This window comes from Pimephales promelas, chromosome 11 (genome assembly GCF_988280905.1).
Source record: "Pimephales promelas chromosome 11, fPimPro1.hap1.1, whole genome shotgun sequence".
In the NCBI taxonomy this organism is placed as follows: Eukaryota; Metazoa; Chordata; class Actinopteri; order Cypriniformes; family Leuciscidae; genus Pimephales; species Pimephales promelas.
Genome location: NC_142779.1, coordinates 18,586,182 through 18,602,510, shown reverse-complemented (window position 1 = coordinate 18,602,510; position 16,329 = coordinate 18,586,182). Strand labels below are relative to the sequence as shown.

General features: G+C 37.1%; 1 protein-coding gene and 1 long non-coding RNA gene across 2 annotated transcripts; both read left to right on the top strand.

The window, feature by feature from the left end:
- The first annotated feature begins 221 nt into the window (after positions 1-221).
- Positions 222-14,918, top strand: tc2n (tandem C2 domains, nuclear). Its single transcript, XM_039671751.2, has 12 exons — positions 222-273; positions 1,675-1,750; positions 1,936-2,133; positions 5,184-5,354; positions 5,800-5,873; positions 6,923-6,998; positions 8,875-8,981; positions 9,450-9,566; positions 10,435-10,626; positions 11,917-12,031; positions 12,275-12,474; positions 12,903-14,918. Exons 2-12 carry the CDS (start codon positions 1,684-1,686, stop codon positions 13,011-13,013), a joined length of 1,428 nt encoding a protein of 475 aa, XP_039527685.2. The 5' UTR covers positions 222-273; positions 1,675-1,683; the 3' UTR covers positions 13,014-14,918.
- Positions 2,155-4,774, top strand: LOC148977163 (uncharacterized). Its single transcript, XR_016145544.1, has 2 exons — positions 2,155-2,900; positions 3,908-4,774. It is a non-coding gene; the product is annotated as an uncharacterized LOC148977163 (long non-coding RNA).
- Positions 14,919-16,329: the final 1,411 nt, after the last annotated feature.

Sequence of the window (16,329 nt, the reverse complement as noted above, 5' to 3'; positions counted from 1 at the left end):
AACTTAATAGCAAGGTGTTTAATAAAATTAGACAATTAGGCTATTATAACAAAAACATTAAAGAGAGAGAGAGAGTGAGGGGCGAGTCACCAAAATTGTACTGTCTCTATGTCAAAAAAGTGTCCCAATACTGCATAAACCCGCCCCGGCGGGCACTAGGACCCAACCTTTGGCAGAAGTGTTGTCGCTCAGTGGAGGCTTCTCAGACAGATGCACCTGCTCTGCTGCACTCGCGAGCTCAGAGATTTCAGCTCCTCGCGGACAGCAGCACAGGTATGTGGGCAAAAGCTTGATTCATTTAACACAAACATGGTTTTCTTGGTTATAAAGGAACATTTCTTTAATGTTAATTGTTGAAATAATTTTACTTTTATTAAATTGCTTATGTTGTGTATTTCTTTTTTCGTAGTGCCCTGTTGTTAAATTAAAGAAATTAAATTAAAACTATGTGGGAACTTTTTGCCCTTCCTTGCTCATTTATTTTTGCTAATTTCCCAAAAAGTATAGGAAAGTACCAGTATTTTATGTTGTAATGTTTACTTTTGTCCCTTATCTTACTATGAGAATTCATAATAAAAATTGGAGTAGGCTACAACGTCGATAATCTAAACTGAAATAAATTGTTAGTGAAATATTTAATGTATGATGCAAACGATTTCATTATGAATGTGCCTTAGTTGTGGGGTCATTTCCACCACAACAACCAATTTTGCCATTAATAAGCTTTGCTCGAACTTTATTTAAATAACAGTGCCTGTGAAAAATACGCTTATGAGGTGAAGACATCAAGGTTTAAAAAAAATCTGAAATGCGAAAAACCAAGGTCATCAGCATCACAAGTGACTGAATGAATTTGAACAAAATATTTTTTATTGTGTCACTTCCATTTATGCTTTAATCCTTGGCAATACAGGAGTCGGATGTTTTATTCTAAAACAATTTCTATCATAGCCTAATCTTTTCCACCACAAAATTGTATTAAACACAGAACAAGTAATGGAAATGACATTTTGTTGCAAATGTTGTGAATTCAGATTTCTGTTGTTGACTGTTTGACATTGTTATATAATTATTTGGTTTCTTGGCCCTACATTTCAACTAACTCAGTATTAGCAGACACGTTAGGGTTAGTAGAGTAAGTTGACATGTAAGTTGACATGTAATCGGTCCTACTCGACTCGATCCGGGGTCACTGGCGTGGGACACTGAAGACCACAGCCACTAGCACACCTCTTGAGGCTTGGGGAGTGAGGTTTACACACACTGGCCTACAGTATGTCCTTTAGATTCACTCTCCTAAACCTCACTCTCATCCGGGTCACGGCACCAAATGTAACCAGTCCTACTCGACCCACTCTGAGCGGGGTCTCTGGTGTTGGAGGCAGGATCTTTTAAAAGGAGACTAAAGACCGCAGCCGCTAGCATCAGTTGCTAGAGCACCTCTTGAGATCAGGGTAGTGAGGTTTACACACCCAGCTCTCACTGGCCTATGCCCGTTACACTTGCAAAGTTGTTTATCTGTCTGTTGTGGGACCATCAAAATAATGTGTTAGCAGATTAAGCAGACAGTCTACTAACAATCATATGACTCGTCGTAGTTGACATTTAGTTGCAAAGTTACTTATATTTAGTAGAATGTCTAAAGTGGACCATTCATGTGATTGCTGTGTGTAGATCCTCAACATGACACAGTGTCTCAAAAACTGCTGCAGGACGTTTATGTCCAAGGAGAAAGAACCAGAAATTCAGAGTGAGTCTCTCTCTCTGTCTCTGTCTCTCTCTCTCTCTCTCTCTCTCTCTCTCTCTCTCTCTCTCTCTCTCTCTCTCCGCATCACTTTCTCACGATTGAAGATTAAATTATGCATTCAAACTATATATACATCAATACTAATACATACATGAATTATGAAAGATATATATTTGTATATTTTTTAGTGATTAAGGTTCGACCTCCTGTTAAATTAACTGCTGAGTCTACTGTAAAGAGGAATGACATTGGTTTATCAGAGGATTATCTCCTGTCTAAACTGCCTCCGGACGGCCGGGAGGTTCCATTCATCATCCCAAACTTCAAACCCTCCTACATCCAGCCGAGAGGGGCGCAGTACTCTGGCTACAACATCGGGCAACAGAGTAAGCAACATTACACTGTAAATGATTTCTGTTGTTTTCACAGGATTATACTGTTTTTCTCAACAGTTTCTTACTGTATAATCTATGTACAGTAAGTTACAGTAGATTTAGTTGTTTTCACAGTATTAAATTGTTTTTTCAACAGTTATGTACTGTGCACACAGTTGACAGTATGTTACTGTAGAATTGCAATGCATTCTGGGAAATTATCAGTTACTGTTAATCTAAATACAGCAGTGCATTGACCGCGAAAAACACCACACACAGTTCCAGGGGTAAAATTGCTAGCCTACTAATGTTATTCTTACATTTAAAATAAAAATGTAGCACTGGTTGACCATTAACAGTCATAATTTATGTCAGTGGGGTGTGCATGCGAGCATATTTGACTTTGGAAGAGTTTCTCTGTCGTGTCAGTGGTGCTGCTGTCTTTTCTGCCGACCTGCAACTTCTTCATCTGGTAAGTAATAATTCTTATAATGTGTATGCATACGGATTCTAGCTAATAACTTTAAAGTTATTTAGAATAGCTGACCACGATTTCTATATTCAATTTAATATATTCTAGACATTTTAATAGGCTACTCTTCAATGTAGTCAGGATGTTACTGTAAATTCAAATACATTAGTACGAAATGACGCGAAAAATATAACCACAACAAGCTGCCATTTTATGAAGAACTCGACTCTTCAGTTCTCCCTCTGTAAGAACACGCAGGCCGTGCATCGCGTCGCTGTCGGTCGGCAACGTTTTCGCCATACATCTGGTTAGTAATTCATATTTTTATGCAAACCATATGAGTTACTTACGTTAACAGATTAACGTTAGAAAGAAGTGGCCGCGGAATGTTCTATAACGTCTGTATGTATAAGTCAGACGCGGATTTCTTTTATGTTGATAGCCTTACTTGATTAAATGTGATTTTATTAACATATATTTCATATGTAACCTCTTACGGTCAAAATGGTCTAATCATTTTGTTATTTACCACGTTAAGTCGGTGGAAGCGCCTGCACGTTCATTATTTTATGACTTACAGGGGTTAGGAATTGCCAATCGATAATGTATCCTGAAATCGGACATCCAAGGTTAGGATTCGGATTTATTGTTATAAAATTAAAGTGCCGATTCCTCTTATTGATTTTTTCACGCTTATTTTCGTGTAAATCCTGACCTGGCGTTCAACGTTAACTTAACGTTACCTCAGTGATAAAGTTGGACCGCGGAAAGCGCCCAAGGTGTATTTTTGTCCAAAATACAAAGCTATGTGTGACATTTACAGTATTTCTTGTGGTCTTTGTTAATCTTTGGTTATCATTAACGACACATACACGAGGGAGTTAGCCTGGTGTTGAACACTTACTAGCGAACTTAGAATCAACAACAACAAAAAAAACCAGGGTCATACCAACTACACAAACTGCCTGGGGGTGTTCCGGTAGGAACCATTCACTGCATATACTACAGTATTGTCGGCTATAATATCATTGTTTTTTTTTTTACTATGTGTAAACTGACATGTACTCATTTGAAAGGAACGGCCTTGTCAAGCTTTTTTTAAGTCATGTAACTTAGTATCACACAAGCAAGATTTAGCCTACGTTTTCACGTGATCGTAAATGAATTGATTTTAAACAACAGTCCAACAAACAAGATTTTAGTATTAAGTGAATTACACTTTAGACATCATTTTGTCTGTTTTTGCTGTTTAGCCAAAACAACAACAAAAACGTACTATATTTTAACTGTCTTGTCTGTTCTCCTTTTCCACAGGTGTGAGCTGTGCTTGTTAAGAAGACCCCTATCCATCTTGACGACCGATGAATTGTAAATCTAATCTAATTTAATTATTCTATTTATCTAACTACTAACGTTTACCTTGGTCCAGTACTGACCCACTGAGAACATTTTAAACGGATTTTTATCCATCTGTGAATTTTGTCTATCTGCAAGTTGTTTAGAATTGTTGTGTGAAAATAAACGTTACTGTACAGTTTAAGGTTTAATTGCATAAAAGCTTGGATAGAAAACTTCTTATTTCAAAAGTTAGAACATAAGTCTGCATATAAATAATTATTGATACCGTAATGCAAGTTTTTCATGGCACATGTGCATGATGAGGTTGTTTTGTGTTAGTTTTTTTTTTTAAAAGGACACTGGATAACTTGTCATTTTGTAAAACTCATCTGGATTGGTGGTTTACTCGTCAAAGCTTTTATAGTTTATAAGTTTATATGTGTCTCCCAGCCCTGCAAATCTGGTCCCTTAGATAGAAAGCAGCCAAAAACCCTTTAAAATCAGCAACTGTGACCAGTTAGACAGTCTATCTCAAACCAATAGACAATCTTAGACTAGTTTAAGCTGTTTTACCCCAGCAGGGAGTGGGTGGATGAGTTGTTATGAACTATCTTTCTAATAGATTGATCAGATAGCACCCCTTTAATCTTTTCTATTTTACCTGTTCATGATAATTTTTGCATGAATTTATGCATAATTGTTCATGATTGTCATGCATGATTTTTATTGTATTATATTACATTTTTATTATTAATGTATTTAATTGTATTAATGTATTTAAATGTATATTATGTAAATGTACTAATGTGTTTGAAAATACACAATAAACCTTGTGCAGTTAAAGCTTCAATTGTTCTTTTTTCTATTTCCCATTAACAGTTAAAATAATATTTCTATGGATTTTCTACAGGTTACACAGTAGCACTATAAAATAAATACAATAACATTTCATACTATACAGTATTATTAAAAATTAACAGTGTAATTCTGTACTTTAATATGGTAAGAAATTACAGTAAAATAATGTTATTTAATTTGCAGTATGCTTAACAGTACTGTAGTTAGTGTTACGGTAATTTTACTGTTAAATGAAATACAGCAAGTACTGGATAATTGTTGCCAGTAAGTTACTGTTAATTTGACAAGAAATTTTTTACAGTGTACTCAGATGAGATTTATATGTTTATCACATTATTTTATTTATTTGATTAAATCACAATTGTGTTTACAAATTTTATATGATTGATTTCAGGTGCCACAAGGAGCACTTATGCAGAAAGGAAGGCAGAGCTCGCAGGAGCCAGTCAAAGGATGTTTGACTCTGATATGAACTTAAACAGCAGTCATATGATCAGCTATGTGTCACCAGGCTCACTGAGACGGCCCAATCTGAAAAACAGACCCAACAACACCCCTGGTACAGGTAAAATACTTTTAAATCTGCCTAAAACACGAAGCCAGACATTACATGGAACAATATTCCTTTTATTTATTATCTGTGCATGATGTTTAAAGAGTGGATTTACTGCCTCATTTCATTACCTCGTAGCATCATTCACTACGTAACGTCTCATTATGTAAACTCAAATATTTACGTTCCTACACACCTTTGCATAATCCTTCTGTTTTATTCCTGCTCCTAAATTCCCTATTGTTCATGGCAGATTTGCTCTGACAATGTCCCAGATTGCATTGTTGACAGCCACATTCAGATGATTCTAATGCTTTGTTTTCAGTGGCTGAGCATGACACAATTAAAATATCAAACTGATGAAGACATTTTGAATGGAATCATTTTTTATACATAATAAAATAATCTGAATCAACAATACTTTTCCTAAGATTAAAATTGAATTTTTTTTTTACAGGTTTAGAACACAGTGGCAAAGAGAGACTCAGTTTCTCCCTGTTCGATTTGTCAAACGCTCAGGACCATGTACAGGTGAGTTGTACACCCACACACGCACACATTAGGTTTTCATGTTTTATGCAGACATTAAATAGACATAGTGATTTTTACTCTTCATACTGTTCTAACTTACTGTTATCTTTACTATTCACACTGCATATTCTATACCCTAACCCTAAACCTACCCATCACAGAAAACTTTATGCAAAAAACACAAGTTGTTTTCCTCATGGGGACCAAACAATGTTTCAACAAAATCACACATTTCTGGTGTTACTATACCTATGGGGACATTTTTTCCCCACAATAAGGAATACCTGAACCACACACACACACCATAAAACTGTATAATAATTTAAACCGTATCTTTCACGAGCAGCTGAGATCCCATACACCTGTTCACACATGAGCTATTATTATATGATGTATATAAAGTCTTAAGTGTCACATGATCCTTCAGAAATCACTCTAATCTGATATGGTGTTGAAGAAACATTTCTTATTATTATTATCAATGGCTGCACTGCTTAATATTTTGTGGAAACCGCAGCACATTTTTTTCAGGATTCTTTGATGAATAGATATTTCAAAAGTTATATTAGTTTCTTTGTATTCATTTTATAATTTTGTTTTTAACTCTTACTAATCAAACACTTTTGAATAGTAGTTTATATCATGGAATAATTTAATAATTGTTACAAATAGTAAAGATTACTTATCATTATTTAATTCAAAACTGTTCTGTTGCTTTTGTTACTGGAATTAACAATGAATATTTTTTAATAATTTAATATATTTAACATAGTTAAAATATTAATTAATGACTTTAGTTAGATAAGATTGATAACTCTATGAATTACAAATCATCTGCACTATTAAGCGGGAGTTTTATTTGAGCCATGCGAAGTTTTTATTATAGTTCATGATAAATAAAGTGTCAATTTGTGGCCTTTTGCATTTGCATCAATTAGAGCTGATTACATTCTTGAATAAAGTGTTGTGTATATACAGTACAGTAATACTTTGCTGTTTAATGATTAGTAGAGCTGTTTAGTAACATTTCCTCCTCTTGTTCCTCCAAGCGTTATGATTCTGTATCCAGTGTCCAGAGCAGCACATCCTCCTTTCAGGATTCCTTTGGGAGCAGCCGTAGTCTAGGTAACCATTCATGATGGAACACTGAAGTCGTAACCGCAGACAAGCACATTCCAAACAAACCCTCAAAGTTCCCTTCCAATAGAACTCTCTGGAAAGGGTTCCACTCCACTGTTACCAATTTCCACTACAGTTTAATTTGTTTGGTCTTCCTTTTGTCTTTTTTGTTAGGGTCTTTTTGGACCCTTTATGTCTCAACAATCTTACTCCCTCACTCCTCACCCCATGTACACATACACACACAGACTCTCAAACACACACACACACACAAGACAGACAAGATCACGGCAGATTGTGAAATTGTAAAGGGCAGACTCAGTAATTACTTCCAAATGTTTTCCCTGAGGTCCAGTACACAAGTACTCATGTAACTCTTAGAATGTAGAGAGGATCTTTACACGCTCAAACACAAAACACAAATAAACTGAAAATATATTTTAATTTAACAAACGTTTACTATCCACCTTGACATATTTTTATATAGCAGGCTGTATCATTTCATGTAACATTTCACCATTATGATTAAATATCAGATTCTAGTTGACCATCTTAAATTTGAAGAAGCACTTCTCATTGCAGACTCATACAATGTAGTTGAAAGTGGTTTTAATTAACACTTAGTTAATTATTCAATTATAAATAGCTTGATCCTAAATATTTGGTTTGTCCCTATATTTCTTTATTGACAGCAGCACTGAAGCTGAATATTAATTAACAGAATATTATTTATTTGTTTTAAATTAAACTATGTGCAAGTCTACCTAAGACAAAAGCTTTTTTAAGTGCAAAGAGTGGTCACACCAAATAATGATTTGATATAGTTAGTAGAAGTTAATGTATAGATAAAATCTGTTTCTGGGATTATTTTTGAAAGCATCCCCACTTTAGAGCATTTTTACACAAATGCCTAAAACTTGTCACAGTAGTAGCGTCTTGGAGACGTTGCCGCAGTTCTTCTGGATTTAGTCCATCTCAGTTTTGTCTGTTTCTTCATGTAATCCCAGACAGACTCTTATGATGGTGAGATCAGATCTCCGTGTGGAGCAGACTGGCTGTTGTCAGACTCCTTGTGCATACAAAAATCTCACTGGATTATTATAATTACTGTATAAAGAAAGACTTGCTATTTGTGTTCGGGGTAACGGGGATCAGCCAATCAGCGCCGTTGTTTGGGGTCACAGAGAGGGCACCTGTTTGCGTGGACTGATAAGTTTCGTTTTGAGTTAGTAGTTAGAGCAGCCGTGAAGCATATTTGAGATATTTTATAGTTGTCGTCTGTGTCACTATCTGTGCATGTGTGCGTTCAGACTCAGAGACATAACCACACACACACATACTGTACATTTAAGAAGACAAACAATCTGCTGGCTGCCAATAAATCCACTGAAGAGCATGAGAGTATTCGATTGCATTGCAGTGGTCACTTATTCCTAACTATCTACAGTTACAGTCCTAGCTATCAAGTCTACATTACAAAGTGGTCCTTAAAATGCTTTAAGCATTAAAATCTAAAAATGCTTTTTGTTTCTAGATTATAACTATTTTTGAACTAAAAAACATACTAACATCATAAGAGCACCCCAGAAAACATTATAAAATAATAAAATAACCCCATGTTAAGGGACCTTGAACCACCTCATCTCTCCCTCTATCAGCAGTAGCCTGTTGGATGCTTTTATACTTTCATGCTTTTATACTTTTAATTATACATTTCTTTCTCTTAATAGCTAATACTATTTTTTCTTCTTCTATTTTTGTTGTAAGGTGACTCCTATTTTTGTTGAATAAATGTATTATTATTATTATATACACTGATATACATGTGGACAATATTTTGGAGTGATAATATTTCTGTTTCTCGTGGTGTGTGTGTGCATAGAGTCCATCACTCTGTCTGGTGATGAGCGGGATCGTGAGCTGGGAAAAGTGTGTGTGCACCTGAAGTATGAGGAGGCGGTGGAGCAGGTGTGGATCACCATAGTAAAGGTATGATTTCAACCAGGAGAGGCTTTGCTAGTCTACAACAGACCATTGTGTCCCATCCAGAGACCAGCTGAATGGAGCCTCTGTGTCGCTGTAAGAGAGCTTTAGCAAATGATCACATTTCCAACAAGCTATTTTTATTCTTTCGTTTTCAAATAATTGAAAAATAACCATGTCTGTAGATGCCTGTCTTCGCCTCTTTATTTTACACATAATTTGATATTATGGGTATGCAGTTGAATACTGAAATCAAGCACCATATATAGTTAGTTAACACACTGTTTGATCTCATATTTCATAATGTTTATTTTAAACATCTGGCTCTCTTTCCTGCTCTGAGAAAATTCCCCTTGTTGACATACATTTATTTAGTGGTTATAAAAGCTCATAAACTATAGGCCTATGTTGCTTTCAGCCTCACTTACTGTTTCTCAAATTTCCTCCTCTTTCCTCTTTGGTACTTGCTCTTAGTGTACGGACTTGAGTGTGTATACTGAAGGGGTGGACGTGCAGAAGATTGGGGTCAAAGGGGTCATTACCATGACGAAGCCAGTGCGATTTAAGAGCACAGTCAAGGAAGCATCAGCAGTGAGTGAAATCCAGCAGTCATAAAACTACAAAACCTAAGATTATATAATTGGTATATACTGAGCTCAGTTAAACATTGCTGGTAGATGCTGGAACTACAACATCTGCTTCTATAAAGTGCCTTTCTCCATTGACAGCCATTCAAAATAAGCCATGTATTCTGACTAAATAAATTATTTGGCAAACAATATACAATACCATTTAAAGGTTTGGGATCAGTAAGTTTTTTTTTAAAGAATTGAAAATTGATCAAAAGTGAGAGTAAATGTATAATATATGCTGTTCTTTTGAACTTTCTATCTATCAGAGAACCATAAGAAAATGTATCACAGTTTCCACAAAAATATTAAGCACAACTGCTTTCAACATTGATATGATAATAATAAAAATGTTTCTTGAGCAGCATGTCAGCATATGAGAATGAATGATGCTGGAAATTCTGCTTTGCACTCACAGAAATAGATTACATTTTTAAATGTATTACAATCGAAAAAAGTCATTTTAAATTGCAAAAATATTTCCCAATATTACTTTCAAACATTTTTTTTTAAACCTTTTCGAACCCAACCCCATATTTTTCCCCCATTGAATCACAGACCTCTTTGATCGATATAACACAAAAAAGTTTATTGAGATTTGCTGTTATGTCATCATTCAAATTAACTGTGATTAATTATTCGGCGAATAATGAACATTACAGCGAGACTAAAAAAGTCCCACACAAGATGAATAAAAAACATATTTTGTCACATAAGTAAAAATATGTAGAGTGTGTGCAGTATTGTTTTATTTTACTTTGCTTCACAGATTAAGTTTGTAACTAGTTATCCCTCAGTATATCTCAGTATAGTGTCTATTTCTCTTTTAGGAAACTGTCTTCATGGAGACATTTGTGTTCACTCTGAACTTAGAGCAAATCCGCAGATCAGCACTGGTGCTGCGCCTGCAGGCTCACACACCACGTAAGCGGACGCTGGGGGAGTGTGTGTTATCTCTGCGAACCCTCGGACCGCAGGAAACAAAGCACTGTCTGGACTTTAAGCCTCACTCGAAAACACATGTGAGTCTTCATCTGCTACTTCTCATGTCTTGCGGGTTCTTCCTGGTTTTGTCTGTAAGGTTCTTTGGAAAAAATCTTAAACTTCCACCTGCAATTACCTACAATGACCACATTAAAAAACTGCTAGTTATGCCCAGGCCTCTTCTGTGATATTTAGGTCACTGGGGGTTAGACAGACAGAGCTCTCAGAGAGGAAGAAATCAATATACCAGCTATTTCAATTCTGCTGAAAGCCCTTTTTGAAGGAATTATCTATAGACCCTTAAAAAGCTGATATTTCCAAAGCTTCCTGTTAACACACACAGAAACAAAATGTTTACTATCATTTTTCAAGTATTGTGGGCAATTCAGAATTTAATTGAGAACCCCTTTTAGATTCCTTCTTTGATTTAGAATGTGTGTGTACACACACAGTAGGATTTAAGCAAGCAAGCACGCATTCAGATTGATCAAGAGTGACAGTAGAGACATTAATGCTGCCAAACAGTTAAAATATATTAAAATATTAAACAGTTATTTTAAATTGTAATATTTACTAATATTGCTTTTTACTGTATTTTTGATCAAATAAATGCTGCCTGAGTGAGAAAAAAACATTAAAAATGAATGTTATTGACCCCAAACTTTTGAACATTAGTATGCACATACACTTCATATATATATATATATATATATATACACACACACACACATATATATATATATATATATATATATATATATATGGTAGGTAAAATTTCATAAATTGATCATTAGTATCTAGTATTAGTATAATCTAAATACCTGAATAATTTATATATATATGAATAATATATATATATATAAAACAGAATAAACAGATATAACAGAATGTGTCACATTGTCATCTTATACTTCACACAGTACTTTATAGTCATTGTATGTAGGTTAGGCCCTGTAAAACATTGTTCAGCCTACAGAACACTGCCATACACACAAACAGGTATCAGATTTGGCACAGTTTGATTTGTGTTTTGCTTGTGTGCATGTGACTGGAATCAAAATGTATCAGGGAAAATAGTTGGGTTTTTTTCAGAATGAAGGTCAGTGGCACCTGGTATAGAGGATGTTTTTTTTTTCTTCAAATCAGTCACAGCTGTTTGTGTGTTACTGGGTCAGGAATTGGTTTATCTCACTTATGAAGCAGTGAATCAGTCGCAGCAGGTATAGTCTGCCCTAAAACACACATACACCACACAATCATCCATACACAGCACCTAAACCTAATAGGGATTATTGTGTGTGTGTGTGTGTATTGACGTGTTTCTGTAGGTGTGTCACGCGGAGCTTCAGCTGGCCTTGTGCTTCCAGCCAGTGAGCAGTCGAATTCAACTCCAGATCCATTGTGCTCAGAACCTTCCGTCATCTTCCTCACCGCTCACACAGAGTGAGTCCTATTATGCTTCTTTGCCTGTCTATTTGAACATAAAAAAGAGCTACAAAGTCCACTTTTCCCATTTGTAGTCTTGAGTTTTCTTCTGGGAACATACTGTACACGTCTCCATATTCCTCATTTAAATAATTCCTTCCCAAAGCATACGCACATTTTTTTATTCATTTATTAATTTTCCTCAGTTAATTGTTGTGGAAAACTGAATAAGATGAATAAGTTGATGGACGGTCTCTTTAGGTTTCTTTGTGAAGGTTGACTTTCTGAGTGAGGGTAAGGTCTTACTGAAGAGGAAGACGAAGGTGATGAAGTCATCAGGGAGGCATGTTCAATGGGAAGAGGTGCTTCACTTGCCCATCACCAATCAGGACCAGAATCTGCAGCTGGCAGTCAAACTCTACAGCCGTAGCTCTGTCCGGAGAAAACACCTGCTGGGACAGGTCAGTTTGGAGCAGAATACATTACAACAACACACTACGTTTAGTATGCATATCAACATTTGTTAAAAATACAATAAAGACACTAATATTGTGAAATATATATTATATATTACAAATAATTGAAAACAAAGTAATGAAAACTGTTGAAAAGGTACTTTTCTATTGTAAAAATGTAATTTATTCCTATTATAGCAAAGCTTCAGTGTCACATGATCATTTAATAATTCTAAAATGATGATTTGTTGCACAAGAAACATTTATCACAGTATTATTTTTGTATTTTTAGTTCAAAATAACAGCATTTAATCATAGATATTAACAATTTCTTTTTCTGAACATATAAGTATTAACTCATTTTCTCAATTTTATCAACCCCATCGTTTGAACAGAAGTGTATATTCCATAAGAATGTATTCCTTCCTTTTTAGGTCCTTTTGGGATTTGACGGCAGTTCACCTGAGGCAGTGGAACAATGGAGGGATTCCATGACTAATCCTGAAAAAGTGGTGACGTCATGGCACAGAGTTAGTCGACTCTAAAAGAGAGAGGATGAAGAAAATAGATTTGTGATTCATGGGTTTAAAACGCAACTTCCAAAAAAAGCCCCTCTTTTATCTTTGATTAAATAAATATGTTTATTTTAGGTTAAAAAAAGTTTATCTTAAATGCTGGGGAAGAAATCCCCAATTTAAAGGGACACTCCACCCATTTGCATTAAGCTTTCCATTGTTAGAAACACAGTTATACTATTGAATGGTCGTGCAACACTCTCATTTTCCCCTGAGACGAGAGAAATCTGCTATTTACCTTTTTCACTTACTCCTACAATGACGCAAAAATCGTCTTTTTACGTCATTGTAGAAGGAAGTGTAAGAGGGGGGGGGGATTTCTGAAAAGACTACAAGCACTAGATCCCACCCTTTCAAACCCGCCCATGGGGGGTTGGGCCTAATGCACTAACAGACCTATCACAGATCAGTGCCAGTGCGTTTAAGTTCACCGGCAGAAACTTTTTGAAAATAAGGGTGAAGGTACTGAATAGGCAGACGGATATATTATGGAGGATTGGGATTACACATAGTGTCAGACATCTTTTTTGGAAGCTAAGCTAGCAGGCTCTTGTTCTGTGGAGAAAGCCGAGTAGTAACTTTAGGGGTTACTGTCCTCTTTTTCCCGGACAAGTCCGCCCATCGATGCTTTCTGCTTTCTGCAGTCGCCATGCATTGTTTACATGTACAGCTTTTGTTTAAATTTAACTGAATTCATTCTGATTGGTGAATCTGAATGTAGTGTTTACATGCACGCTAAAAAAGTGATCGATTGATTTGCGTTTTAACATTGCAAAGAAAATTCCCGCTCCTCCATGAGAGATACGAGACCAGTAACTCGATCTCGAAACACGTTTTCGGGCAGACACATCACGGAGACTCACTAGTACACTACTTGTTGTTTATCTACTAACTGCGCTGTTATCAGTAGGCGTGGCCTCCGAGGGCAACGAAGCAAGTGCATTCTGGGAGTTGTTGTCTTTCATCCACACAAGCCACAAATACATTTTCTGGATTTCCTCAGTCTAGAAAGCTTCAAATTCAAAAATAATTTCACATTTCTTCTACATAAATACACATTCATCTTTCCAGAGGTGGAGTGACCCTTTAAATGTCTAAACTAAGTGAGTCCAAATGAGTCGCACCCTCTGCAGATCCTAGTGTAGCTTATCATGTATTAAAGCTGTTTGTAGATTTAACATGCTCTGTTCTTCATTGTGTAACTTGGAGAACATGCAATTGTCTATGTACAACTTAAGTAGCACAGATTCAGGAACAGGAAACATACAAAATACCATTATGTGCAATAAAACGTGTTATACATTTTCCAGTATAACATGGCCAAATAAAGAGAAGCCTTTATTTGGTCAACTTTTTAAATACAGAATTCATTAATCAAGTATTATGTTCAGTATTCTTCTCCATCATCTCTATAAAACTGCAGCACTGCTGAGTTAATGCCAATCTGTTCTCTGTGTATAGAAACAGATATTTGCATTTTCTGAGCAGTTTGGTGATGGTTATTTTACTTTCGCTAGCTCTCAGAAATAGACAAACTTGTTTTAAAGTGCAGTAAAAACTGTTGTTTGGGAAAAAAGCTTTTTATTTTTAGGATGTTTAAAACGGTTTGTATTACATGCCCCATTCAAATGGAATTCAATCCTTCAATTTGTTCCCCTATTTCCTTTCACAAGCACAAGAAAAAGGGAAAGGCCGTAAGAGTGCAACAAAGAGACTTTTGTTAACACATTTTACTTCCCTGCATCCTTTGTGCTTTCTTTTATTCAAGGTGACCTAACTTAGGCCTTGCCATTTCTATGAATTCATTTTTGCACAGGTGACACTATAGCTTGTCTAAGAGTGTTCATTGTATTCATGTTTAAGTATATTGTGTTTGGTAATTGTAAGGACTCACGGGACACGGAAGAATCCATTTGCAGCTTTATTATAAACAGAGTCGTACAGGCAGGGTCAAGACGAGGCAGACAGAGCAATACAGGCAGAGCAAAGGGATAATCCAGATAACAGGCAGAGTTCGGGACAGGCAGCAAGAATCACAATCCAAAGACAGTCCAAGATCAGGCCAGGCAGATAACACTCGTAGAATAATCCAACAGTCCAAAGTCAAAACCAGAAAACCAGAAACAGGGAATAACGCTCAGAAATGATCACCGGGGCAAATCAAGACTTCGCAACAGTGTGTGTATGAAGGTGGCTTTTATGTGTGTGTGCTAATGCGGTGCAGGTGTGTGACGCAATCAGTCCCAGGTAAGAGGTATGATGGGAATTTGAGTTTATGTCCAATGATCAATACTCCGGTGAAGGCTCCCTCTGGTGGCGGAGAGGAGGCGGAGCGGGAGCCTCCACTGTAACAGAGCCCCCCCCCTGCGAGCGGCTCCTGACGCGAGGAGGCAATTGTCGTCGGGGTCTACCACGGGGTCGAGGGGCCGGTTTCTCCGGGTAAGTCCTATGGAACTCTTCCGTGAGAGTGGGGTCCAGGATATCTCTTGAACTGACCCAGGACTGCTCCTCCGGACCGTACCCCTCCCAGTCGACCAGATACTGAAGATTGTTACCCCGACGCCTGGAGTCCAGTAACTTATGTACCCGGTACGCCTCCTCGCCATCGACCAGAATGGGTGGAGGGCTCTGAGAAGCGGTCCCTCCCTCCGCTTCTCCCCTCGGACCACCAGCAGGTTTCAGCAGAGAAACATGAAAAGTAGGGGAAATACGGTAGTTAGCGGGCAGGTCTAATCGGAATGAAACTGGTGAAATCTGTCTAATAATTTGGAAGGGACCAACATACCTGGGACTGAGTTTGCGACATGGAAGTCTGAGTCTTAGGTCTCTGGTGGACAGCCAAACCCATTGGCCGATCTGGTATTCTGGAGCGGGGCGACGGTGACGATTGGCCTGATGTTCTTGACGTCTGACGGCGTGCCTTAGGTGAGTATGTGCCTGATCCCAGACCTCTTCGCTCTTGTGTAGCCATTCGGTGACAGATGGTAGTTCTGTGGGTTCGCCGGACCAGGGGAAGAGAGGAGGTTGGAAACCGAGGATACATTTGAAGGGTGTGATGCCAGTTGCAGGTTTTACCAGAGAATTTTGAGCATATTCAGCCCAGAACAGGTATCTGCTCCAATCCTGTTGATGCTGTTGACAGTAGGTTCGTAGAAAGCGGATTACATCTTGATTTAAACGTTCAGTTTGTCCGTTGGACTGTGGATGGTACCCGGAGGTGAGGCTAATGTTCACGTTAAGATTCTTGAAGAACGCGGTCCAAACTCGGGACGTGAACTGCGGTCCC

Excerpts from the sequence above, each read along its gene's own strand:
- tc2n (XM_039671751.2), top strand. The coding sequence starts at position 1,684 with ATGACACAGTGTCTCAAAAACTGCTGCAGGACGTTTATGTCCAAGGAG. Across the intron at positions 9,567-10,434 it reads CAGTCAAGGAAGCATCAGCA|GAAACTGTCTTCATGGAGAC; the intron begins GTGAGTGAAATC and ends TTTCTCTTTTAG. Across the intron at positions 12,032-12,274 it reads TTCCTCACCGCTCACACAGA|GTTTCTTTGTGAAGGTTGAC; the intron begins GTGAGTCCTATT and ends CGGTCTCTTTAG.